A 26,586-nucleotide genomic window follows, 5' to 3' on the forward strand; every position below is an offset into this window, starting at 1 on the left:
TATAAAATATAAATATAATTAAATAATAATAGAAAATGAAATAAGAAAAATATAAATTATAAAAGAGTAATAGAAATAATAATTAAAATTTAAAAATAATTAAATAGTAATTAATAATAGTAAAGTAAAAATTTTTTTTAAATAAAATTTAAAGAACATTTGTGGATTAGGGCTTTTTAAAACCCGTGTGCACACTCCTAAAAGTCAGACTGTCTCAATGACATCATGCAGATTTGCTTTTTTGCCCAGGTTTTGGATGCTCACACATACCAAGCTCGAGCCTTTCATCAAGGGGACATGTCTGCAGGCCATGTGGCAGCTGCTTCCTGGCTCCTGGAGCCTGCAAGGCTTTATTTGGGTCATGCAGAGGAGCTCTGCTTCCCCTTGAAGCAGGTGAAATGTCTGCTTGCTTCTGACAGCGAGAGAGAGCACCGGGAAAGCGGTGAAGCTATTTTAGAAGGGAAATTGTAAATGAAGAGCTTTGCATGGTACATTTCTAATCACCTACAGGCAGGGCTGCTGGAGTGAAGGGGAGCTAAATTCAGCTCTCACTTGGCACCTCTGTAGCTCCTCTGATCTAATGTGGGTCACTGCAGCCTGAGCAGGGAGCGCAGCCTCACCACATCCCAGCCACAGAAATCTCCCTGCACAGGAGCCCTCCCCGTGCCCCAAAACCTGGAGAGGGGATTTGTGGCATTCACATACTCAGAAAAATCCCCTCACCCAGGATTCTTCTCCTGGGAAGCTGAGAAGCTTCAGAAAAAAGGAAAACAATTCTTATCCCATTTGCTTCTCCTGTGTTGTGCTCACATGTGGAATGTGTTTGGAGATTGTTCACCCACAGGTGATTGTTCCATTGGGTTCTGCTGGGAGTTGTTTGCACTCTTTGGCCAATCAGGGCCAAGCTGTGTTGGGACTCTGGGAAGAGTCACCAGTTTTCATTATTATCTTTTTAGCCTTCTGTAAGTATCCTCTCTGTATTCTTTAGTATAGTATAGTATAGTATTCTTTAATATAATATAATATCATAAAGTAATAAATTAACCTTCTGAGAACGTGGAGTCAGATCCATCATTCCTTCCTTCACCCTGCAAATACAAGAGGGATTAACTCTGTGTGACACCTTTGTGGAGCTAAAACTGCAAGTGCACTTCAGCCCTCAGAGCACTCTCTGTTGATGATGAAACTGCCTTTCAAGGTTTTGCAGGGGACTCATCATTATGGTGATCACTAGTTCTGGCAATATTCCAACAGGAGAATGTTTTGCTCTCAAAATTCTGTAAAATTAGAAAAATCCCAGTTAGAACTAAATCCATGTTCTTTCTCACTCACAAGCAATTAGAATTATGCAAAATCAATATTGATAGTTGGCAACTGCTAGTGCTTACAATGAATCAATATTACTAACTGGAGGTGTTCAATAGCTCTGAAATGTACATTACTTATAGAGAAAACCAGAATTTAAAAATACCATTAAAGTTTCTCATCCAGAAAAAACCCTACATTGCAAAATCCCTCTGGTGTGATGGAGTATCCAGAATAGCAGCTTCCCAAATAAAGCTTTGCCAAGCCCTGCTCCACAGCTTGTGCTGTGTTGTGTGGGTGTCAGCTTGGTGTGCTCCTCACTGCTCTGAGGGTGCCACATCCCAAACAGAACCAGAGCTTGCAGGGCTTTGTGTTGGGTTCAACAAAAAGCTGCAAACTACAAACAAATTTACATTTCCTTCTGAGGCACCACGGCAGGGTGAGGTGAACCTGCAAGTGAGAGCAGAGCCCGGCCAAAATAGCTGAGTTTGATCCATGACCTCTGTAAATTACTGATGACACAAAGCCAGGAATTCATGACCAAGGGCAGATGTTTGCTGAAACGTCCACTGGGGACTCCCTGGCAAGTTTGGTAGGACAAATCATTTTGCTGAGGGGTTGTGAGTTTTGAGTCCATAAAAAGTGTGACCCAGTTTCCTATTCCATGACTGAACAATTTGCACAGCTCTAAATATAAAACTGTTGGTAACAGATCTGTGTTTGTGGGAAAGGCTGAGGAGCTGCACTGGGCAACCTGTGTTCCCAACCACCCCTCAAAACCTGCCTTAGAAAAGGTGAATCAGGCACAGTTTTTGTCCTTTTTCATTCCCTTTTGTCCTTTTTCATTCCCTTTTGTCCTCTTCCATTCCATTTTGTCCTTTTTCATTCCCACGTACAAATGAACATCAGAACCCAGGTTGAAATTATAAATATATTTGTGTTGTTAATAATCATGGCACTACACAGTGAAAATCATGTAATTTCATTTTTCTTGAAGGAATTGTATTAGAATAAGACAGTATTGATACAGAATAGCCTCTCACTGTCCTGCTTAATTCTGTCTTGGTGTTTTTCAGAAGCAATAATCCCATAAACCAATGGAAGAAGAGTGCATTGGATAAACTGAAACTCTCTCCTGGCTGTGACCCCAGCGTGCTGCACACCCAGAGCAGCCCTGGCAGCCAAGGGAGGAACTGCAGAGCTCCAGGGCAGCCCCACTGCCCCGGGACAGACGGACGGGGCTGATCCCAGGACAGACAGACAGGGCTGATCCCAGGGACAGCCCCAGGACAGACGGACAGGGCTGATCCCAGGGACAGCCCCCAGGACAGACGGACAGGGCAGATCCCAGGACAGACGGAGGGGGCTGATCCCAGGGACAGCTCCCAGGACAGACAGACAGGGCTGATCCCAGGGACAGCCCCAGGACAGACGGACAGGGCTGATCCCAGGGCAGATGGACAGGACTGATCCCTGGGACAGCTCCCAGGACAGACAGACAGGGCCAGTCCCAGGGACAGCCCCCAGGACAGACGGACAGGGCTGATCCCGGGACAGACGGACAGGGCCGATCCCAGCACAGCCCCAGGGCACAGCTCTCCCCCTGCAGCCCCAAATCTCCTCAGAGGGATCAGCGTTTCTGTGCTGGTCAGGCTGTAGGTCCTGGAGCTGAGGCACGGACAGACAGACAGACAGACAGACAGACAGTGGTTCTCTGAAGGTTTTCCAGCTGATCCCTGCTGGGGGGATCCCCAGGAGTGCTGATGGACCCTGGCACCCCATGCAGGGTGACTCCCTCCTACTGAGCAAGGCAGTATTTTGAACAAAGAGTGCTTTTCAAAAGAAATAATAGCGTTTACAGTAGTTAAACAAATGCTACTTTTTATCAGCTCTAATTACTTTATAATAGCATACAGTCCTTAGCTTGCTTATCACTATGTTGTTCATTACTTTAAGCCCTCACAGCTACTCTAGATAACAATTTAAATACACAGAGCTTTAAAAAAATATTTCCATTTCAAATATTTTAAAAATATACTTATCCTAAAAAGCTGTCCAGCACTATTCCAAAAATCTCTTGTAATAAATGTCTTTTTAAATTTTAACAAAAATATCTACCATCATATAGAAGAGCTCAAGTTTCGACAAATCTATAATACAGTCAGAAATGTGTTGGGCCAGATTTCACTTTTGTTTATACAGTTGCCAATTTGGATCATGGTGTTCATCTCATTTGGGTTATTCCAGTATAACCAGGAGCAGAATATAGCCCTTAGTGCTTTAAAATAGCTAAATGGACTGGATGCTGCAACAGCTACTGGGGAGGGAAATCCTTTACTTCACTGCATCTAAAAATGCAAAAGGATGTTAAATTTAGGATTTGTGCCATGATCAAAGAAGTGCCAGGCATCTGCAGTGGATGACTCAGATCCAGAATCATATTCACTTACAGAAATATTTTTTTTTTTTTTGCTGAATGGTGCCTGCAATTGCTGTCATTAAATGGAGGATGAATGTTTCTGGAGAACTTTTGTAGGGGGAAAATGCCAACCTTCCTCTCATGCTATCTACAATTCTAGGAATCATTTAAATTGCATTTTGTGTGAGTTTCAGTAGAATCTCTCCCAGTACTTAGATCTAGGAAGGATACTATTTTGAATTGCTTCTGTATTTTCAACCTGAACCAGGTCCATTCATCCAGTCATTTTCAAGGTGTATTAGAACAAGCTTCAAGCACTTATGAAAATCTGCATTTTGTAGGACAACCTGGAAACTCATCTTTTAAAACACTGGAACTTTTTTTTTTTTTTTTGGCTTTTCCCCCCTTTTCCCTTCAATCTTCAAGCTTAAATGCAGTGTTTGGTTAAGGGCCATGGAAATCAGCCTGGTCTGACTGCAGCAGGGCACTGTGCAAGAGGAGGTGACAGTCCCAGGGCTGCCCTTCCTGCCTGTGACCAGCAGAAGAGATCCTGACACATTGGGAGTTTAAGTCATGTTTAAAGCTTTCACTCTACATTTTTTTTCCCCCTCATAGACTTTGGCTGATGATCTGGTAACTGATAACCCAAGGGAAATTAAGGATTTTGACTGAGTTCAGTCCTCAGAGTCATCTTCATCTTCATCATCATCCTTGCTGGGAGCACACCTTTGGAAGCAGTGCACCAGGGTGGCCAGGAAGAAGCTGGAGAGAATGGCAGCAATGGACACAGCCACTCCAGAGAAGATGATGATGAACAGGTCTGTCAATGACAAACTGAATTTGCATTCGCTGAAGCTGACCTCAGATAACTCATTCAGGAAGATCCTCCTGTTCTCCACGGGCAGGGAGCACTGGATTTCATGGAGACCTGCAAGGAAGAGGAGAAGGAAACAAATCAGCAGAATATGGATGAATTCTTCTGTTCTGGGTCAGAGGTTGAATGGCTGAAGAAAAGTTGTAGGGTTAATTCCAAGTTTACGAAATTGTACAATATTCAGGGGAAAATGGAACAAAACCTGTTCACTATCCAAAAGCCATTATATAGCCCCTATCCAGGAGCAGCTCCTGGAAATTAAGTTATTTCATCTGCAGCCTTACAGGGATCAGGTGTGATTTAGGACCATGATTTGGAGGAATTAAAAAAGTGAATGTTGAAACTTAGATTCACCTAAACCTGGAGACCTGAAAGCAATTCCCTGCTACTCCATCTGAACACAAACTCTGACTCCAAAACAGGGTAAGAGGGGCACTGAGGTTCCTTTCACACCTTTCTACATTACATTTATTCCATGGAGTTCCAAACTAGAGTTGGCTTGGGGTTTTTTTTGTTTTTTTTCTGGTCAAACAAGAGTTTGGGTTTAATGGACGCTTGTTTGTCTGTGACCTGCTTCCTCCTTTTCTCTCTGGCTGCCCTGAGGCCATGCAGACTGACAGAAATTGTTCCTCCCTGCATTACTGGAGAATGCCAGGAGCTGGGTTCTTTGTAGTGAGAGCAATAACCCCAGATTTAAGAAGTGGTGAGAACACACTGGGTCCTGGGTGGTGAAAGCACACAGGGCACTGCATGTGCCCAGCTCCCTCTTCACGGGGGAGCATCAGGGGAGGGATTTCCAGGGCTGGGATGGAGTCAATGAAGTCCGTGGAGCTGCTGGCAAGGCAGCTTTTGTCTCACTGTTAAGGACATGAATGTGAAGGGGAAATGCAAGAATTGTGTGTCAATGACACGAGATCTGCTGCTGACTTGATCCCCTCCCTCTCCCCTGCTGATCCCGGGCTGTTCTCCCTGGTTTGGGCTCTGCCTTGCTGTGCATGCACACAGAACACGGCATTTCCATCCCCAGGCGTGCCACAGAGCCACGATGTCACTTTAAACAAGGAATAGTGACCATAAGAGTCCCTCTGCATTTGTGAATCACAGCTTTCCTGTGGCTGCACAGCTCTGTATGTGGTGTTCTACTGCTAAACCCAGGCTCCTGGGCCAGTGGTGCTGCCCTGGCTGATTGTCTGGATCCAGCCCAGCCCAGCTGTTGTGTTGATTTGAGAAGGAGTTTTAGGTTAATTCCACTGTGGAACCAATTATCACCCTGACCTACTTGACCTTGTAATGACGATTATATTAAATTTTGATCCCTAAAAGCCGTCCTGTATCTGTCGTGTTTGCCTAAAGTTCTGTGGCTTTCCTCCATTTATTTTATTTCGCTCTTTCTCCTGCTGCTCTGACTGGAAACATCCTGAGAGCTGCCCAGCAGTGCCAGCACCAGCCTGGCCAGGGCTCAGTGGTTGCTGCAGGCTCAGAGCTGCCCAAACCCAGGCTGATCTGATTTTGGTGTTCCTGAGCCCTGGCCATGCACAGCAGATGGGGAACAAGCACAACTGTGGCCACAGTTCTCTTCACAGAGAAAAGCAAGGCACAATTTCCCAAGGATATCTCTGGGATTCGTATTCTCTGAACCTCAGAGAAAGAAAAAAACAATTCTTATCTCAATTGCTGCTCCTCTTCACAGAGAAAAGTAAAGCACAATTTCCCAAGGATATTTCTGGGATTCGTATTCTCTGAACCTCAGAGAAAGAAAAAAACCAATTCTTATCTCATTTGCTGCTCCAGTGTTGTTCACAAGTGGAATGCATGGTGGAAGAGTGTTCACCTGTAGGGAATTGATAACTGGATTCTGTGTGAGTGTTTTGATTCACTGAGCAGTTGGATCCAGGTGTGTGTTGGGACTGTCAGCTGAGGGCCACGAGATGCTGTGCAGTGTGTGCAGAGTTGGGTGCTTGTGCAGATTCAGTTCAGATGTAAACTAGTTTAGATGTAAATGGGAAATTTAGTACTTTATTATACTATGTCATTAGTATAGAATCATATAGAATAATGAAGTAATTAATTAGCCTTCTGATGTCCATGGAGTCACATGCATCATTCTCTCCCCATTGTCAGGGTTGTCCTGCCTTTACTTTACACAGCTTGCTCTGGAGATCTGTGACATCTCCTGACATCAGAACTGACCTGGAGGAGAAAGCAGCTACCTGGTTTCAAGCATCCTCTGGATGGATCAAATCCTGATTTGATTTCCAGACTTCTGGAAATCTGACCCTGCAATGTTCATGTCTTCTGCATGAGCTGATGCCCTGGAGCACCTGAGCAGAGACTGAGGAGATACAAACCTGCCCTCCCCAGCCTCCCCCTACAAACCTTCTACTGAAACAACTGAGAGCTGGCCACCAAATCGTATTTTCATTTCAGCAAGACTTGGAAGTAGCAGCTCTAGGCATCAATCAGAGTCAGCAAAATGGGGGGCAGATGAATATCCTTCCATATTCAAAACCATCAGAAAAGAGTGAAAAGTTATAAGCTGGAATTTCAATACCTGTGTGTTTAAAATCAGATTTTTAAAAGCAAAGATTTTTTTCAGTAAGTAAATATTATCCTGACAGTAATCAAAGTAGTTGCATGAGTGCAACATACTGCAAATTCATTTGAAGAGGAAATTCCTTGCTAATTTGAAAAGATCACTGCAGCATTTTGGCAGGAAAACCTGCACCAAGTGAATACAGCACCTACACAAGTTCCATTTCACTTGTAGCAAGCACAAGAAAAAACAAGGTTTTTTTGTACAACTGTGTTTCTGTAAAAGCAATCAGTCTTACACAGGTTGAGACCTCCTGAGAGCTGCTGTTTTCAGAGCATCTGAGTCAAGCTCCTCAAAAGAAAGAAGGCACAGGTGTCCATAAGCAACTCTCCCTTTTAAAATTTCTGTCCAGCTGCAAAAGAAATTCTAAACTGGCAGCATTTAAAATCCTTCTGTGCTGGAGTGATGGGATGGAATATCAAATCTGGATAAGGGAGGAAATAAAAAAAGAATATATTAAAAAATAAAGAGAGCAAAGAAGACTCCAAAAGAAAACTCCTGTCCTGAGTAGTTCTTGGTTTGAGAGAAAACTGCCCATGGTACCATTTGCCCAGGATCCCAGACATGGACAGGAATTTACTCCTTCATCCCCAGCAGCTCTGCCATGGATCCAAGCTGACCCTGAGCACTGTGAGCTCTGTTCCTATTTCCCTGCTGCTTTCACTTTACATCACAACACACAGAATGCAAGAGGAGCTGCAGCACACCAAGGCACTTAGAGGGTATTTCTTGTTATGAGAATCAGTGTACTGCAAGGATTTTGAGACTCATTATACAATAAGGAGAAATGAAGATGCTCCTCTCCATGTAGCCATGGGTACTGGAATCTAGGTCATGTTCTCAAACCAAATAGATAAGATGGGAATCTGCTAGTTGCTTTATTCTGTGACAGCCCAACAGGCTTCTGTGGCCTCAAGTTTCCATTGAATTGTTAGTTATTGGAATAATAGATGCCAGTGGATGAAATGGAGCCCCACAGGCCAGGGCAGGGGCTCACTGGCTCCCAGCCTGCAGCTTCAGCCCTGCTGTGCAGACACCACCTCTTCCAAAAGACAGGAGAGAGCTGAGCTCTGTCCACAGCCAGGGCAGCCCCTAAAACTGTGCTGGAGCAGCCAGGGCAGACTGCAGAGCTGGGTGGGTGTAGGAGCGTCAGGGGTAGGATGGTCAGGACAGACGGACACGAGAGATCTCTGGAGCCAGGGCTGGAACTTGGGGTTTATTGCAAAGGGCCTGGGTGCAGGGGCCTGCTGGGAGCTGCCAGGAACAGCTCAGAGCAGGACTGAGAGAAGGGAGGGGCAGAGAGGATGAGAGGGTAAGAGAGTAAGGGAGTAAAAAAGGAAAGAGCGTAAAAGGGTAAGAGAGCGAAGTTCCTGTTACAATACAATAAATCTTCTTCTGTGTTGAATATTCTGATTCTCACTAACCAATCCAGTACAAGATACAAATCCTATAGCATTTACACACAGCCTGTAAGAATCATTACATTACCATACTGTGTTACATTTTAAACCCTAAAAACTCCTCTTTGGGCCCCTTCTGCCAAGCTGTAGGGTCTGCTCTGACCCTTGGAGCTGTCTGCAAGCAGAGGGTGTTGTTCCATCAAAAGGGGATCACCTTCAGCTGGCCACACCATTGTTTTCCAGTTGTTCAGTAACTGAGGGATCTCAAAGCTTGCTTTCATTTCAATCTCACTTGTAGTTTCCATATTCTCAAAATCTTTTGCCAGGCAATCATATTTATAAGGCTTTCCTGTTTCATCTCCCCCAACAGGTGGGAGCACAGGGCAGTGAGGGAAGCCATCGTTGGTCAGTCCTGTTGGGTGGGTGTTCATCTTTGCTGAGTTGTGGCACTCTGAAAAACCCAGCATAGCCAAAGTGAAGCTTTTCTTTGGACTCCAAAGAGAATTTGGAACAGACTGTTCATTTGTAGCAGCCAACACTAAGACCAGCAGTTCTATCCCTGGTGGCACAAGGAATTTCTCCTTCCAAAGCTGATGCAGTGGTTGTTGCACCAGAGCTTCCAACTCTTCACCTGAAAATCCCATCACTGCAGGTCACACACCTGCTGAAGGTGAGCAATGGACAAAATCCACTTCATCTGCTCCCTTCATAGACACAGCCCTGGTTTACACTGTTCACATTTAGGTTGTTCTTGTGACACAAGTCCTGAGAACTGGTGCTCTGTACCCCACCTGTCCTGTTCCACTGGTGCCAACAATGGATCCATCTTTGTTCTTCCCCTGGGCTGGAAGGTTCCAGGGCATTGAGCACCCTCTGCATGAGCAATGAACTAAAGAATGCTTTCTAGAAGGCGATCAGTGTTAATTATGGGGTGTGGGTTTTTCCTTTGTGTGACTCTGTTGCACTCTAGGCTGGCTCAATCTAATCCCTGTCCCCACACACAACCTCTAGAGGACAGGAGGTGCCATTTAACCTCAGAGCTCTGCTTTCTCACACTTTTACTTCAAGGGTATTAATTTCTATAGTTTGTTTGTGGGGGTTTCCTGTAGTTTTTTAAAAAATTATTTATTCTGCAGAATTTATTCTTTTAAAAGACCAGTCAGGATTCTTGTGAAGGGCATCTCAAAGCAGTTTGGTATTTAGTGCTTGGCTGCAGCAAGAGAGCCTTTGATGACAGTTATATATATATATCTCTACCTCATTGCTCCCACAACATATTCAAGGAGTTGCTTCTTCATACCCAACAAAACTGTAAATGAAATAACGAGTGTGAGTGTGCTATAAATACACAGCTTGGGTTATTTTGATCAGGGCCATCCCATTATCTGTAATGACTCCAGCTGTCCCAAGGACAATGTCACACACCCTGTATCCTTCTGCTATGCCATCAAGAGAAGATGCATTGCACTGATTGCTTTGAAGTGCCAGGCAAGGCACAGGTGCTGGATTCCACACTGGCTTGTCTCAACTCTGGGAAAATAAAGATAAAAATGCAGGTATGTACCCTGAGGTATAGAATGTCTGAGTAACGTGGGAAATGTGAAAATGCTGGAATTCCAGAACCACAATGTTAAAATGAAAGATGGGTTTTTAAAAAGAAGATTTTAAAAGTGTGTTCATAAAGAAGTGATTCAGGAGGGCTCCAGGTAGAGTTATTTCAATGAAACTCCCAAATAGGTTTCAGAACAATGTGACTTTGAGCACCTTATGTTAGAGGAGTGCAATTCCACCAAGTCCAGCTCTTAAGCCCTGGCAATAAATCACAGGCAATTAGGCTGCTGCTAGATCCTAAAAACCACTTTGAGTTTGTTTCTTCTCTTCAGGGCTATGCCCAGGCTGAAATCTTTCCCTGTATAACTGAACCTCCTAGAAAATGGAAGCAGCCCAGAACCAGCCTGCATGCAAATAATGAACAATTTCCTTGTAAATTACTGAAAAGAGACAAACAAGGCTGTAATGCCCCAGAGTTCTAACTGGTCTGATCTCACCATCTGAAAACCACCACAAAAACCCAGAGGCCCTCTTTCACCTGAACCCTGCTGGACTTTGCAGCCAAAATCCAGCCATGTTTCTCCCAGCTTCTTGTGATCAGGAGTTTGTAAACCATGGACTGTCACCGTCACATTTTCCAGAAAAATCCCCTTGCCCAGGATTTCTCTCCTGGGAAGCTGAGAAGCCTCAGAGGAAAAAAAAAGGAAAACAATATTATCTCATTTGCTTCTCCTGTGTTGTGCTGCTTTGGAATGTGGTTGGAGATTGTTTATCCAACAGGTGAATTGTTTTTACTCATTGGCCAATCATGGCCAAGGTGTGTCAAACTCTGGAAGGAGTCACAAAGGTTTTTTTAGTATCTTTTAACCTTCTGTCTGTATCCTTTCTGTATTCTTTAGTATAGTTTTAGTATAGTATAATGTAATATAATATAATGTAATGTAACATAGTATCATAAAATAATAAATTAGCCTTCTGAGAACATGGAGTCAGATTCATCAATTCCTCCTTCATTGGGGGACCCCTGCAAATACCACAATGGAGTGCACTGGCACTGCCTGCTCCTGCCTGTGCCAGGGCTTTTCCCTGGATATATTCCCTGGATATATTTCCCTGGATATATTCCCTGGATATATTTCCCTGCTGCCCTACTGCTCTGTGAGTTTGGGCTCATTCTCCTCCAGCTAAGGACAAGCATCAAGGGCATCACTTTCTCCAGGTCCACTTGACCCTGTTTTGAAGGACTCCTCGTGCCCTTCTGTCTCTGCTTATTTCTAATCCCTATGCTAAATATATTTTTGACTGGAGAACTTCTGGAATTCATTATCATTTCAATGTTATGGAGTCTCTGTTAGCAGGCTGAGATTGCCCAGCTGTAATTTTGGATGCTGAGTTAAAAAAAAAAAAAAAAAAAAAAAAAAAAAAAAAAAAAAAAAAAAAAAAAGAAGCTTCAATTCTTTTGGGGTCTTTTAGAGTTCACAAAAAGCAGGTACCAGAAGAAAGAGCTTCCTACCATTCAGCAATGGACAGCAGGGTGAGAAAATGCAAAAGCACACTGGGACATGCACTGGGATGTGTGGGAATACATCCACAGAAATCCCTGAAACCATAAATGTTTGAATGAGCTGCATGCACACATGTTCACTACTATGGATACTGGAAATGTAAGAGCACTACAATAGGCTTTTTATGTTAGAGTAAAATTGGTATTTGCCCTTTTGTGTGGAATTTAGCTGTTCCCTTGTGCTGCTGAATGGAGTTGACACAGATTTGAAATGTTTAAATGTGGCATGTTGTTTCTTGTGTGGTATTTTGCTCCCAGCTATGGTTTGCCTTGGTCTCCCTAAACACTGTCACAAATGTATTAATAAGCAATGAGAGAGGCATTGCCTCTGAAGTGAGATGAGATTTCATTGAAAATAGCCTTGAGCCATCAGAACAGTAAAGCTTAAAAAACTTGAAGCCTAGATTTAGGTCCCTAAATAAAACTTTTATGGCCAAGTGCCCTAAAGATTTGCAGAACAGCTTAAGCAGTTTTTCTCAATGTCTAAATACAAAGTTCAACGTCAGGTGTTCACATCTGCAAATGCTGCCCTCACTTCTTCAAATCTGTGAAACATGGAAGCACTCCAAATAACCTTAGGATGGAAGAAACAGAGTGAAAAGTCAGTGGCAGTCAGATCATTTTACTGAAAATGTCTGGGAGATCAAATTATATATTTATATATGTATATATAGAAACAGATTTGATGCGCTTGTTAAGGAATATAATTTCTGTGAGGAGTTTCTGCTTGAGAGGGATAAAAGCTGCTGAATGTGTGAAATGTCTTAGGGCTTTGAATTCCTTTCCAGACACACAGATCTTGTGTTCTGTCCTGGTGGTGTGGGAGCATGTGCATGATGCTGGGGGAGAGCTGGTGGCTGCCATGGACAGAACAGCCTGTCCTCCCCAGCTCAGTCACTCAGCTTCTATATTGGTACATGCAGTTAAGGAGCCTTCTCTCCACTGCAGATGAACAAATAAGTGCTAATAAAGACTGATAAGTCAAGAGGATTTGTAAAACTCTCAGTTTCCTTGCTGTTGGTTCAAATGTTAAACAGAACCTGTCCTCTCGTGTCATTAAGTTGCTTTGTTTTGAAGGAAATATTTCATATTTTCTGTAAAGTCATTAAAGGCTTGGGTTAGTGAAATGAGAGATTGTTTAATTTGTAGAATAAGTTATGCAATAGATCTCAGACTGGGATGGGATCACAGAAAGAGCCAAGAAGCAAGAGATGGTAACCTCATGGCACAGGATGTCTAAACAAGCTTAGAAAAATCCTTCCTTTCTCCCGGGTCCAGAAGGGTCTGGAGGGTGACTCTGTGAGGGGCAGCTGAGGGAGCTGCAAAGGGGCTCAGCCTGGAGGAAAGGAGGCTCAGAGGAGCCCCTGTGGCTCTGCACAATTCCCTGACAGGAGGGGACAGCCCAGAGGGGACAGCCCCAGGTCGGGCTGTGCTCCAGGGAGCAGGGACAGGAGCAGAGGGAACGGCCTCAGGGCAGGCCCAGGGTGGGCACAGCAGGAATTTCCCCATGGAAAGGGGGCTCAGGCCTTGGCAGGGGCTGCCCTGGGAGGGTTGGAGGTTTGCCCATCCCTGGAGGTGTCCCAGGAAGGGCTGGAGGTGGCACTCAGGGCTGGGGACAAGGTGGGGATGGGTCACAGGTTGGACTCGATGGCCTTAGGGGTCCTTCCAACCTCAGTGATTATATTTTCTGATTCTCACTACACTGATTCACTTCTGAATCTCTCTTTTAGGACTGAATTCAGTCTGAATTTCCTTCTCACAGCCTCACTGTCACCTGCTCTTGTTGTTTTTTTTCCCTGCCTTCTCTCCCAGCCATCTTTCTCCCCTGTTCTTTTGCTTTATCTGGAAATATGGCACTCCACCAGAATTTACTTCTCCATCCATTCCAAAGAGGTCTTGAAAACTACAGAAGCCTTTCAGGTAGCTAAACAGCACCTGTGTCACTAAAACCCTCTTGGAATATCTTAGAATTGTGTAGCCCCCACCCAGAGCTTTCCAAAATGGAGCAAGAGTTGATCAAATGGGCCCTGAGCACCAGTCCTGACCTCAACTTTGGCTACTTCAATTTCAGACATTCAGAACATCTGTTTTATTTATCAGAGCACAAATGTATTTGGAATTCTGTCTCTGGCCACTTCTGAACAAGTTTTTCAAATCTTCCTGTAAATACAAATGTGCAAAGGGTACCCATAAAAATGCTCAGCCTAAACCTTTGCTAAAAGTCTTTCTAATACTGTTTGTATAGAGAGCAGCAAAAAATTTTAATTCTTGCAATGGCTAGTGGGGAACTTAAATAACTAAACAAATACATTAATTAATCCCAGAAACTGTATACAACTTCCCAAACATAAGGGGAAGAAAGGAAGTAAAAAGCAAAATGAGGGCAAGATGACAGAAAGGAGACACTACAGTCACACTCCAAGGAAGTTCTTGCTTAAGTTCTAATTAAAAGTATGTTAAAAATACTTCAGTCATTAGCAAACAAGGTCACAGCTGCCCAAAGCATGTTCACAGAAAATAAAAATCAGCAACAGAAATGTCAACAAAGCCCTTCAATGTGGCCATTGCAGATTACTTGTATTTCTTTGTTGCAGGAATTTATCTGAATCCAGTCCCTTCATCCTGATGGGATCCTCAGAGAGATTCAAGAAATGTCTTTTGCTCTAATTTTAAACAAGAAGTTTCAGCAAAAATTTATTCCATCAAAGCCCTTTGTATTTAAATACTGAAATGGAAGGTTCATAACCCTCTGTTCTGGCATTTGCACCAGTGACAATCTTGTGCTGGCTGAGCCCTGGGTTTCAAACAGTATTACTGAGAGGACTAGGTTAAAGATGAGGAAATAAAGAAAAGTGCAATTTTAGCCAAGATAAATGTGATGAACAACGAGCTCTGAAAGCAGAAGAAAGCCTGGCCAATATCAGAAGTTGCTGAGTGTGTTTTTGTAGACCAACTTAGGCATTTGTTCTTTCAAGGTATTTTTTTGTTCTATGAGTTTTCATAGCCCCATGGAGTAAAACCTTCTTTGAAAGTTTTCATACTTGTCTTTGTAGGGATAAAGATCTTACAGCAACTCCTCTACTTAAAAAAAAAATAAAATAATAATCCCAAATTCTTAATCCTATTCTCCTGATGTGAAGGCTTCAATATGTACCGTTTGCACCCTGTGCCACTCAGGTGTAACAAATGCCTACACAAACAAACATCCTTCTACAGAAAATCTTCATAAATGTTGTACTTAACCATTGTGACCAACAGCAAACACTTTATCTTCTCCAGGGAAAAGAACTTTTCTATTTTTTCCACTTATCACCATTCCACTGGTCCACACTGTTCTTTGTACTATGCTCACTAATTTGTTTTTAATCAATTACTAACCAAATCAGACGGGGAAAATTGGAGTTTTGTTTTGCAGCATGAAGAAAATGTTGGATTTAATATCTCTTTATGGTAAAAAAAAAAGTGTTTGCTGTTTTAAAGTGCTAGGTTCTATCACAAAATTTTAGTGCTGTTTTATTAATAAATTGAAAATTCTGCCTGCAAAATTTAATTAATAAATTTAATTAACTTAATTAATTAAATAAATTTAATTCTGCCTGCAAATTTGCCAGTATGAGGGAGGGTATTCACCTAATGCCAGTTAAGCCTTATTTAATATTTAGGCTAGATGAATAAATGCTGAAATCTTTGAAATTATTGAAAGCCCAGCTGTTTGTGTGAAGCCACAGGTTGGATGAGCAGAGGCAGCTCAGCTGGGCAGAGCCTTTCCAGCCTTTTCCAGCTGGGCAGGCAGGGCAGCAGAAGTCAGAACTTTACAAGCTATTCCTGGTCCTGAGGCAGCAGGAAAATGGAGCCTCCTGCAAAACGAATGAGCTGAAGCACAGCTTTTCTTCCTATTCCTGAGTCCTCCAGAAACCTTAATTACAGAGGGACAGAGCTTCAGGATCAGTTATCCAGATTCCAGTTCTCAGAGACAAAACTCCCCTTTTTAAATCAACTTGGTGTTGCTTTTGTAGGGGCCAAGGGCAGCTTGGGCTGAGGAGCTCCCTGCAGGGCTCAGGGCAGGGAGAGCAGTGCCTGGGTTGGGGCACAATTCAGCTCCTCAGGGGCCCCCTCAGACTGGCACATTCTACACCTTTGGGTGTCATTCTGTGAAAAGATAATATAATATAATATAATATAATATAATATAATATAATATAACATAACATAATATATAATATTTCTATTATATGGCTCTACACAGATATTTACTCTATGTATTACGTTGTATTGATTAGTAGTGCTGTATTCACGTTTTAATAGTATGGTAAATGTGGTTTTGTAGTTAAAATGTAACTTCTGTAGTTAAAATAATTTAACTCTGACTTTCCAAAAGTTGTTCTGCAAGGCGTGCAACTGTGGCCGTGTATTTCAAAAAGTCATTGAGGCAATCTTTCCTTTTTGGGGTTGGTTTTGCAGTCACCTTTGTGAAGAATGTTTTGGGGCTTTATTAAAGGAGACAGTTGTCACTGTCATATTTTCTGAGAAATCCCTTTGCCAGGATTTCTTCTCCTGGGAAGCTGAGAAGCCTCAGAAAAGAATGAAAACAATAATTATATTATTGCTTCTCCCTGTTTTGCTGCTTTGGAATGTGGTCTGGACATTGTTTACCAACAGGTGCATGTTTGATTGGTTCCATGGGAATTGTTTTTATTTAATGACCAATCACCTTCAGCTGTGTCAGACTCTGAGGAGTCAGTCACAGGTTTTTACTATCATTCTTGTTAAGTCTTCTGTCTGTATTCTTTCTGTACTCTTTAGTATAGTTGTAATGTAATATAATGTAATATAATGTAGTGTAATATAATGTAATATAATGTAATGTAATGTAATATTAATATAATGTAATGTAATATAATGTAATGTAATATAATGTAATATAATGTAGTGTAATATAATGTAATATAATGTAATGTAATGTAATATTAATATAATGTAATGTAATATAATGTAATGTAATATTAATATAATGTAATGTAATATAATGTAATATAATGTAATATAATGTAATGTAATGTAATATAATGTAATGTAATATAGTGTAATATAGTGTAATATAGTGTAATGTAATGTAATATAGTATAATGTAATATAATGTAATATAATGTAATGTAATGTAATATAATGTAATGTAATATAGTGTAATATAGTGTAATATAGTGTAATGTAATGTAATATAGTGTAATGTAATGTAATATAGTGTAATGTAATATAATATAATGTAATGTAATGTAATGTAATGTAATGTAATGTAATGTAATGTAATGTAATGTAATGTAATATAATATAATATAATATAATATAATATAATATAATATAATATAATATCAGCCTTCTGAGAGCATGGAGTCAGATTCTCATCTCTCACCTTGTCCTGGGGCCCCTCACAAACCCCACAGACACTGAGTGGTTTTGTGGCACTGCCCACAAGCAGCCCTGGTGCTTTCCTGCACCCCTGCACGTGGCTGGGTGTGAGGAGAGCAGGGTGCTCACCCCAGGCAACAAATCCAAATCCTTGCAGGACAGCTCTGACCAAATCAACCACTTGAATATTTGCTCCTTCCCTCTTTGCCTTCCCAGATCAAGTCCTGGTTAAAGTTTGGAAGAGCTGGATCAGTCATTTTTCAGCTATTTGGCCAAAACTCAACTGTGGATGAGGGGAAACCGCTCTGAGCTGGGGAGACGCTGAAAATGGGGGTGCTGCAGGAAAGCTCCCTCACCTGGGATGGCCAGACATGAACTCAGATACTCTTTAAAACACTGAGGGGGCAGCAGAGGAAGAGGAAGGACAGGCTGAAACTGAGCAGATCTCAGTCAGGATCAAGGGGAGCAGCCTGGAAGTTCAGTAAAAACCTGGAGAAAGCAAGCTGCTGTGTGAATTCATGTTACCACTAAAGACAGGCTAATACTTGATTCAAAGTGAGCAAGCTTAAGCTAAAGCATCAGGGAAGGTGGGATAATAGGTTTGGTTTAGAAAGAATCCAGATCAAAGTTTCACTGGCACAGAGAGGATAAAAAAGAACAATTTTCCCTCAAATCACTTCTTTAAAAGAGCTGACCTACAGCTAAGAATATTCAGGGCAAGAGATGAGTGTACTAGAAAGATGCTCCCCAAGGTCACAAGCATGGGACCTTATTGAAGATAGAGGGTATTATTTTTTTTATTTGTTGTTTTTGTTTATGTTATTTTTATATAATATTATTGTATTTTTTTTGGTTTTAAGTTATTGGGGTTTTTTTAATGTAGTTTTTGTGTTATAGGAAAAAAATGGTTTTGTCTATGGTTATGTAAGAAAAGTTTTGTTAAAGGTTATTGTATTTTTTTTATTTAGGAATTTTAAAAATATTTTTGATTTGTTTAGATTTTTTATTGTATTTCTTTATTTTCTTCTATTTTAGGTTTGGTTTTTGTTGAAATTAAGGAGGATTAGTGTTTTGTAAGGTTTTTATTGTTTTAGAAAAGGGTTAAAATATTGGAATTTGTTTGTTTAGAATTTTTATGATTGTTGGGTATTTTTTTACTGTATTTTTTTTTTTTTGGTTGGCTGTGTTGTTAGTATATGATGTTAAATTTTAAGGTGGTATAAGCACAGATATACTTATGTATAAGTACATACTTAATATAAGTATACACTTTCACAAGCATGGGAAGAACCTGAATAACTGAGCCTCGAGTGCCAGGACACAGGAGAAGAGCTTCAAACTGACAGGGAGAAGGTTTAGATGGGAAATGAGGAAAAAATCCTTCCCTGTGAGAGGAACAGTGGATTTGTCTTTCCAAACCAGCTGTGGGTCTGCTGGGAGATAAAACCAGCACTGGGACATAAAGGAAACAATGGGAAGGATTCCACTGATTGATGAATGGAAGAAGATATTTGCTTTTACAAATAAACTTTAGGTTTGCTGATAAATGAAATTAGATATTGAAAGATGAAAGAAACAATGGAGAAACCCCCTAAATTCCATAAGAATGAAAAATTAAAAGCGAGGGTTATACATTAGAGGGAAATCTTTGGTATCAGGTGTTTTGGGAAGTCTGAACCTCTCAAGTACCTCAGCCAATGGGGAAAGAGAGAAGGGAAATGTGGCTGGAAATTGGGATAAAAAGGAGGCTGTGTCCTCCAAAAATTGGAGAGATTGAGGGGAATGCCCCATGGCCTCTGCCTTTATTGGAATAAAGCCAAAGGACTCCTCTGTCTCCTTTTTGGACATAAACCTCTGGTGTTTGTAAATTGATTTTCCTGACACCTGTGAGGGTGGTGGGGCCCTGGCAGAGCAGCTGTGGCTGCCCCATCCCTGGAAGGGTTCCAGCCTTGGTTGGGTGGGTTTGGAGCACCCTGGGATTGTGGAAATTGTCCCCTCTGTGCCCTCCCAAAGCTCCCTGCTCCCAGCAATCTGCCTTTGGGAGCAGCTGGTGCTGCCCAGTGCAGGAGGTGATGCCCTGGTGCTTGTTGGGAGCCATGAAGTGTGAGATGATCTCCTGCTAAAGCTGGATTAGGAGAGGCTTTGGGGTCTGGGGGGGACATGTGGAGCAAGAGTCTGGATTCCCTAGACATGGCAGTCTTAACACTTTTATTTTTCCCCCTGTGCCTTTCTAAAAATGACTGGCTCAAATACCAGGATGATATATATATATATATATTGCATTTTGGGGGGTTCTAAAGGCACTTCAATTTATTTCTCATATTGGAAGCAGTGCTTTTTTAATTAAAAGAGCCCAAATGGAGATGCTGAAGTGTTTCAAACACAGAGCATCACAACTAAATACTTCCAGGAAGGGGCTGATGATCACAATTGCATAAAATGGGGATTTAACTCTTTTGTAGCAGCTGCATAACTGATCAGTAAAATGAGAGGAAAAGCAGTTTTCCTAAGGAGCTGGCACAGAATATTTAGCTGCTGAAAGGGCTTATTGTAGAAAATATATTTACCAGAGAGAAAATGAAGTCTGGAAGAGAACCAGCTCTGGGCTGAATGGATTTGAAAAGCCTCTTTCACTGCCTATGCAAGTTTAGTCTATAAATCAAAATTATTAGGGCTTAATATTTAAATTGTATTTTAAATTTTAAAATTTTAGATTTTATTTCTTAAGTGGGAGGAGGACCTGCTGCTAAAAGAAGCCAGCATGAATTTAAGGGGCTCATTTGTTGAAAGCATGCAGTGACAGCCTGAGCAAAGTGCAGGCACAGAGAGTGGGAGCAGAAACCCTCCTGCCCTCCCAGGCACACTCTGAAATGCATGGAGATTTACCTTTCTGCAGCTTGGATGCATTGTCCTGGATCCAGCTGAAGAGGTTGGCAAAGTCACAGTCGCACACCCAGGGGTTGCCCTCCAAGCGGATGGTCCTCAGCGAGGGCAGAGCTTCCAGGGCTGCCACGTTCAGGCTCTGCAAGTTATTGTCATTCAATTCTAACACTTGGAGCTGGTCCAGGTTCTCAAAAGCAGCCTCGTCCACATCCACCAGGTTGTTGTTTCCAAGGCTCAGTTTTATCAGTTTCTCTGCTGATCTGAATATCCCAGCATCGAGCTGTGTTAAATTATTGTAGCTCAAGTCTAAATACACCAGTTTGGTAGAACTGCTAAAAGTGCCCTCTTCTAAAGAGGTGAGGGAGTTATTCCTGAAGTCCAAATAGACCAGATCTCCATAAAATATAAAGAAATCAGCTGGTATTGCCTGAATGTTGTTATCAGCTATCAGAAGTTTCCGTACATCCAACGGGAAGGGATTGGGAACACTCGGGAGCCCTTGATCCCGGCAGTCTATGGTGTGGTAGTCCATACAGCTACAAACAGCAGGGCAGAGATGAGCCCCAGGCAGGAAAAGCAGGCAGGCAAAGGCAGCAAAAGGCAGGAGGCAGGAAGGGAAGCATGGCAACATCGTCAAGGATCTGGAGGCTGTGATGAGCACCACTTCAGGAGAAAGACATTTTGCTGGGCTGTGCTGAGTGCCTGGTACTTGTGTGTGTGTCTGATTGTATCCAGGAGATCACATATCATCACAGATCCGATAGCAGCAGCCTGGAGGGGGAGGGAGGAGGGAGGGAGGGAGGCAAATGTGAGGATTTACACTGCCAGGATATTGTGATGCTGCACAGGGTGAGGAGAGCGATGATTGGGCACAGGGAGGATCTTTCAAAGGACTCCCTTGCTTTTGTGAGCTAAAAAAAGCCCAGAGCCTGTTTGAATATCTGCTGTCTATTCCAGCAAAGGGGAAATCACACCTGATCCTGTGACTCTGACAGCAACAGCTTCTGCTTAAAAAGCCCCTCAGGTACAAATCCCCGATGAGAGAGGAGATCACTCACTGTGCTTCTCAGCAGGAGCCTCCATCGAGGTGAGCAACAGCCATGGAAATGCAAGGGAGGGTCAGACAGCATCCTGGATGTCTGCTGAGGTCACTTACTGTAGAAAATATATTTACCAGGGAGAAAATGAAGTCTGGAAGAAAGTGAGGACAGGTTTCCCTTTGATTTGTAAAACAGGGAGCAGAAGGGGGCAGCCCAAAGACAAGGAGCTCTGCTTTGTGCTGTTTCTGGATTCCTCAGCTGTTAGAGCAATCCACATTATCTAAATGTGACTCAATATCTTTTAACCAAGAATAACCTACAGCAGCAACAAGGTCTCCAAAGTGAGGGGCTTTTCCTTCCTGTTTTAATGACCCAAAAATCTACTTTCCACTACAGCACCAGTAATGTCTGTTGGGTCACATGAAAGTGCAAAATCTTTAGCTGGTTAAAATTGAATGGGTTTTCTTCATTTTCAGGGGGTTGAAATATTTGACAGTCAATCTGTCAGTCCTGTGGGACAGCAGAAATGATTTTGCAACAAGGCATCTCTGTTTCCCTGACATCCTCAAACCCACACCCACAGAGGCAAGTCCTCAGCCAGCTGCACACTCAACTTTTAACTCCATCCCTCCCTCTCCATGCAGGGTGTGCAAGCAGAGAGCCTGGGGTCACACCTGTGAGCTCTGATGGAAGGTTTTTCTAGAGGCAGATGGTATTTGGGTATCCTGAAGAGGAGAGCTCAAAGTCAAACACCTTTGGCAAGCTCATTCTCAGGTCAAAGAGAGGCCAGAAATTTCAGTTTAAGGTCATATTTTATAACTGGATTCTGAGTATTTTTCATCCAGAAAGGGGGTAAAAATTTCCTTCTCAGACAGCCTTTCCTGCAAGATCCCTGTGCCTGAGCCCAAACAGTGAAAGCAGCATCCCTCACCTCTCCTTTGGTGTGTACCTGAAACACTGAACAGGGAACAAAGAGGGAGCCACGCTGCTCTCAGCAGCGCCACTGACAGAAAAAGATGAAATGGGCACAGATTGGAAACCATCTGAACACAAGGAAACACTTCTCTGACTGTGAGGGTGGCCAGGCTTCCCACACAGGTTGAATTCCACCACAAAACCCAGCTGGGCACAGCCCTGGGCAAACTTGTTCTGACTCTGCTTGAGCAGAGGGCACTCACAAATTGATTTCCAGGGGTCCCTTCCAGCCCCAGCATTTCCCTGCAGTGCCCTTGGGAAATGAACATGTCAAGGTTGCTGCCTTTGAGTACCTCTCTCACATTTTGCAACACACCTTGTTTCTAATTCATGGGTTTTTTAAGATCCCTCCCATAAAGACACATCTGCTCCAGGTGCCTTTCATGTCTTAAATCACTTTGAAAACACCACCCAGAAAGAAATGGGCACAGCTGCCCCTATAAACCACCAGGGTAAAACCCAAAAAAATTTCCTGAGGTGGTTATTTAAAGTATTTACCTTTAAATTACAGAGGAAGTGGCAGTTTGACAGGCTACCTCCAATTAGAAAAACCCAAATATGCAAAATAACTCTTGGGAGGGTCAGGATTCATTGAATTGGCATCACCAAGTAACTGCAACTGGTATTTCTCATGCAGAACTGATGCTTTTTATATTGCAAACAATTGCTCCTGCTGCAATCTATTGGTTTTCTGCCCCTAATTTAACAGGGCTCTGGGTCAGAGTTAAAGATGTTTCTAACACAGGAAAGCAGAACTGCTTTGATGTCTTTAGCAATGTAGTTTTTTATGGATAGATTCAGCTCTCCATTAATATCAGGTATTGATTCACAGGATTTCAGGGGCTCCTCCTCTGCAGACCCCCCCCTTTTTCTACCAAGTGCACAGAATCAGGATGTGACATTTTCATTTCCAAGATGCCTCAGCCTTCACAGATGGGAGACTACAGACAATAAGGCAGAATTTGTGAAAGTTCCAAGAACATGCCTTGTGGCAGGGGTGGAAAAGGGCTCTCAGCTTCCCTAAGAATTCCACCAGCCCTTGCTAAAACTACCCCTCCTTTCTGTAGAGAGCAGCCCTTCCTTTGGCTCAGCTGCTCACCTGCATCCCTCACTGGCACCCCTGCATCCAAGTGTGGTGATTGCTGTCCCCAGGATGAGGGAAGACATGAATTTGACTCCATGTTCTTAGAAGGCTGATATATTATATTATATTATATTATATTATATTATATTATATTATATTATATTATATTATATTATATTATATTATATTATATTATATTATATTATATTATATTATATTATATTACATTACATTATATGGCATTACATTACATTATATTATATGGCATTACATTACATTATATTACATTACATTATTATCATATTATATCATATTATATCATATCATACCATATTATACCATATTATCTATACTAAAACTATACTAAAAGAAGAGAAAGGATTACATCAGAAGGCTTAACAAGAATGATAAGGAAAGCTCCTGACTGACTCCTCAGAGTCTGACACAGCTGATGGTGATTGGTCATTAAATTAAACAATTCACATGGAACCAATCAAACAATCACCACATTCTAAAGCAGCAGATAATTATTTTTATATTTCTTTTCTGAGGCTTCTCATGAGAAGAAATCCTGGTGAAGGGATTTTTCATAAGGTATCATGGTACCATCCAAGCCCCCCCTGCCAGTGTGTTCTGCACAGAGCCTGGGGAGTTCTCCTGGCTGAGGTCTCTGGGGAGGGCTTGGCAGGAGATGAGGGGTTAGGATCAGGTTCTGGATGTTTTGGGATAGGTGTCCCCCAGGTTTGGGAAGCATCAGCCCTGCTCCCTCCGCAGCCAGGTGGGATCCCTGGAATCCCACGGAATTTCTGTGGCAATGTGTGACAGCTCTGATCTGCTGCTGTCCCAGCCCAGCTGCAGTGCCTCATGTGGGCTGATGCCCTTCCATGCTGCCTTTGATTTCAGAGACTTTCTTCCTGACCCATCTTTCTCTGTGCAACATTTCCTGTTTCATTTTGCCTTTTTAGCTTCTGCTTATTTCTGTTTCTCAGCTGTTTCCCTCACAGCACAGAAATTCTTCTGAATCTTTTTGAAGCTTCCTTCACTTGCCAAGCATTTTGTGCAGTTTGGACTAGCAGGAAGAAAGCAAAGCTTTCTGCCTAAAAAACATCAAAGTTTTACTTTTAGAAATGGTTTATTTGCATCAGTCAGTGACAGTAACCTGGGGTTTGGCTGGGATGTGCTGAGTGCACAGCACCCTCTTGTGCCCTCAGTTCTGGGCAGCCACAACTGCTCTGCTCCCCTCTGGTGAACTATTTACAAGTTTTACCATATTTCTACAGTCTGCCTGTCTCTCAGGTTCCTTTCCTCCTCTTCCTGTTAAAGAAAGCCCAATCAAAAATAGAAGACAGAAATTAGGTGGGTTCTTATGGACTTCAAGCGACGCTGTGGTAAAACACACAATTGCAGCAGTGAGAGTCTCAGGAATAAAGGGGTTTTTATAATCTGTGCTCCTTCAGTGCTGCCAAGCAAAGCCCCACAGTTTTCCCACCTCCTTTCATACTTCTAATACTACATTTCAGTTCATACAGGTTTGAAAAAGCACAGACTTCCCAGCTGGGAATTGATGCCCAACAAAAACCCCAAATCTTCTTCTTCCACAAAGCTGGGACCCCTCCTTGATGAGCTTTTGACTGTCAGCTGATTTATCTGTGATTCTGCCTTCCAGGCTCCCCTAAAGGGACAGAATGGTTTGGAAAGCTGTGCTTGTGCATCAGGGTAACAATTCCAGTTCCAGTTCTAACTGCAGAGGATTTTGTTTTGAATACCTCTGTGGAGAACAAAGAAGGAAAACCAATGTCCCTGTCCACATCTCCCAGCAGCAGGAGCTGGATAACCACAACAGCAGGCAGGCTCTGGACTAAAAACAGTGATATGGGTTTCCATTCTTTAATTTTTTATTCAGAATACTACCAGGAGAAACCTTGACAATAAAGGCAGTGACAAGGCACTGGATCCTCACTGTGCTTGCAGTACTGAAAGAAACTAAGAGAAAAAACATTTGTTCCTGACAGACTTTCCACCTTCCAGGGCTCCCCTTAAGGGGAGTCCTCAAAACCTTCCCAAATAATTGAAGTAAAATTTTTTTTTAATTTTTATTTTTAAAATTTTTTCAAAGTCCTTTAGTCTGCTTTGGTAAGGGAATTTCACAAAGGCATTCTGTGAAATGTCTTCTGTGGCTGTATTTATTAAAGTTATATGTGGTACAAGCTCTTCACAACAGGAGGTAAAACCAGGCTGGATCTTCTAAATCTTTGTTGAAAAGCAGAGAAAACAACCCCAAGTCTGTCATTAGTACTCCCTTCTCTCCTCCCTTCTGGATTGTTGCTGCCTGCACTCCATGGATTTGAATATGCAGAGAGCATGTTTGTGTCAGTGGGAATTCCAAGCATCAGCTGAGAGGCAGGAATAATGGAAATAATTATCACACCTTTCTCTGTTGCCCTTTACCAGAAAAATACTTTATAAAAATAGAATTATTTCTTTAAAAAATCAGTAAGTAAAGGAGTTAAAAAGAAAGAGCAATCAGTGTGCAGACACACGTGAAGGATTCAGGTCTCAGCCAGTAAATCCTCCCTTAAAGAGACTTGCACTGAAAACTGCCCATCCTCATGCACATTTTTGAGCAGCTAATTGAGCATATTTTTCCATGAAGGAAGTTATTATTCCAGGCTTATGCTTCATTGAGTTAAGGCACATGTCCCAGCCAGGCTGCAGCACCAGGTGCACAGAATGATGGCAAAGGGATTCATTTCCTCCTCATTATCAAACATATATATTCATTTCCTCCTCATTATCAGACATATATATTTATTTCCTCCTCATTATCAGACATCCCAAGGTGGGCCTGAGTGACCAACAGCATCTCAATCAATTCAGCAAGCACTGACACCAAGTGCTAAACAGCATCTCTGAACAGAAATCCCATTTTTAGTCAGCTCTTTACCACTTTGGCTTCAGTATTGGTTTTGTTTCTCTTGAGAAAAATTTTCCCCTGCTCTGAAATGATGGCAAAGGGATTTCCTTCTCATTATCAGACATCACAGAGTGTCCTGGGCACCACTGCTTGAGCCTGAGTGACCAACATTATCTTAATCAATTTAGCAAGCACTGGAACCAAGGGCAAAGCAGCATCTCTGAACAGAAATCCCATTTTTATTCAGCTCTTTACCATTTTGGCTTCTATGTTGGTTTTTTTTTCTCTTGAGAAAGATTTTCCCCTGCTCTGCCTGGGCAGTTTTATGAATGCAGCCAAGGGATACCTCTGGGCAGTTTTCCCTCTGATCTTACATCTAGAAAGGACTGAAAAAGCAAAAGTCTTAACATCTATGAGATGATAGAAGCTGTGAGCTGAAGCTTTGTGTTACACCTGCCCAGTCCCTTGCTGCTGCTGCTGCTGGGAGGGAAATTGCATCAAAATTCATCAACGTGGCAGCAGCAATGATTGAATTTGAAAACCTCAGACACTGCAGTTCAGCAGGCAAATGAGACCAG

General features: G+C 42.3%; 1 protein-coding gene across 1 annotated transcript; it reads right to left on the reverse strand.

Annotated features, from left to right (window-relative positions):
• Window positions 1-2,217: 2,217 nt before the first annotated feature.
• On the reverse strand, window positions 2,218-21,085 carry LRRC38 (leucine rich repeat containing 38). Its single transcript, XM_071449043.1, has 2 exons — window positions 19,999-21,085; window positions 2,218-4,652 (listed from the first exon to the last, which is right to left on the reverse strand). Exons 1-2 carry the CDS (start codon window positions 20,624-20,626, stop codon window positions 4,399-4,401), a joined length of 882 nt encoding a protein of 293 aa, XP_071305144.1. The 5' UTR covers window positions 20,627-21,085; the 3' UTR covers window positions 2,218-4,398.
• Window positions 21,086-26,586: the final 5,501 nt, after the last annotated feature.

This window comes from Agelaius tricolor, unplaced genomic scaffold, assembly GCF_023055355.1.
Source record: "Agelaius tricolor isolate 1412-34295 unplaced genomic scaffold, bAgeTri1.0.p SCAF_28, whole genome shotgun sequence".
Taxonomy (NCBI): domain Eukaryota; kingdom Metazoa; phylum Chordata; class Aves; order Passeriformes; family Icteridae; genus Agelaius; species Agelaius tricolor.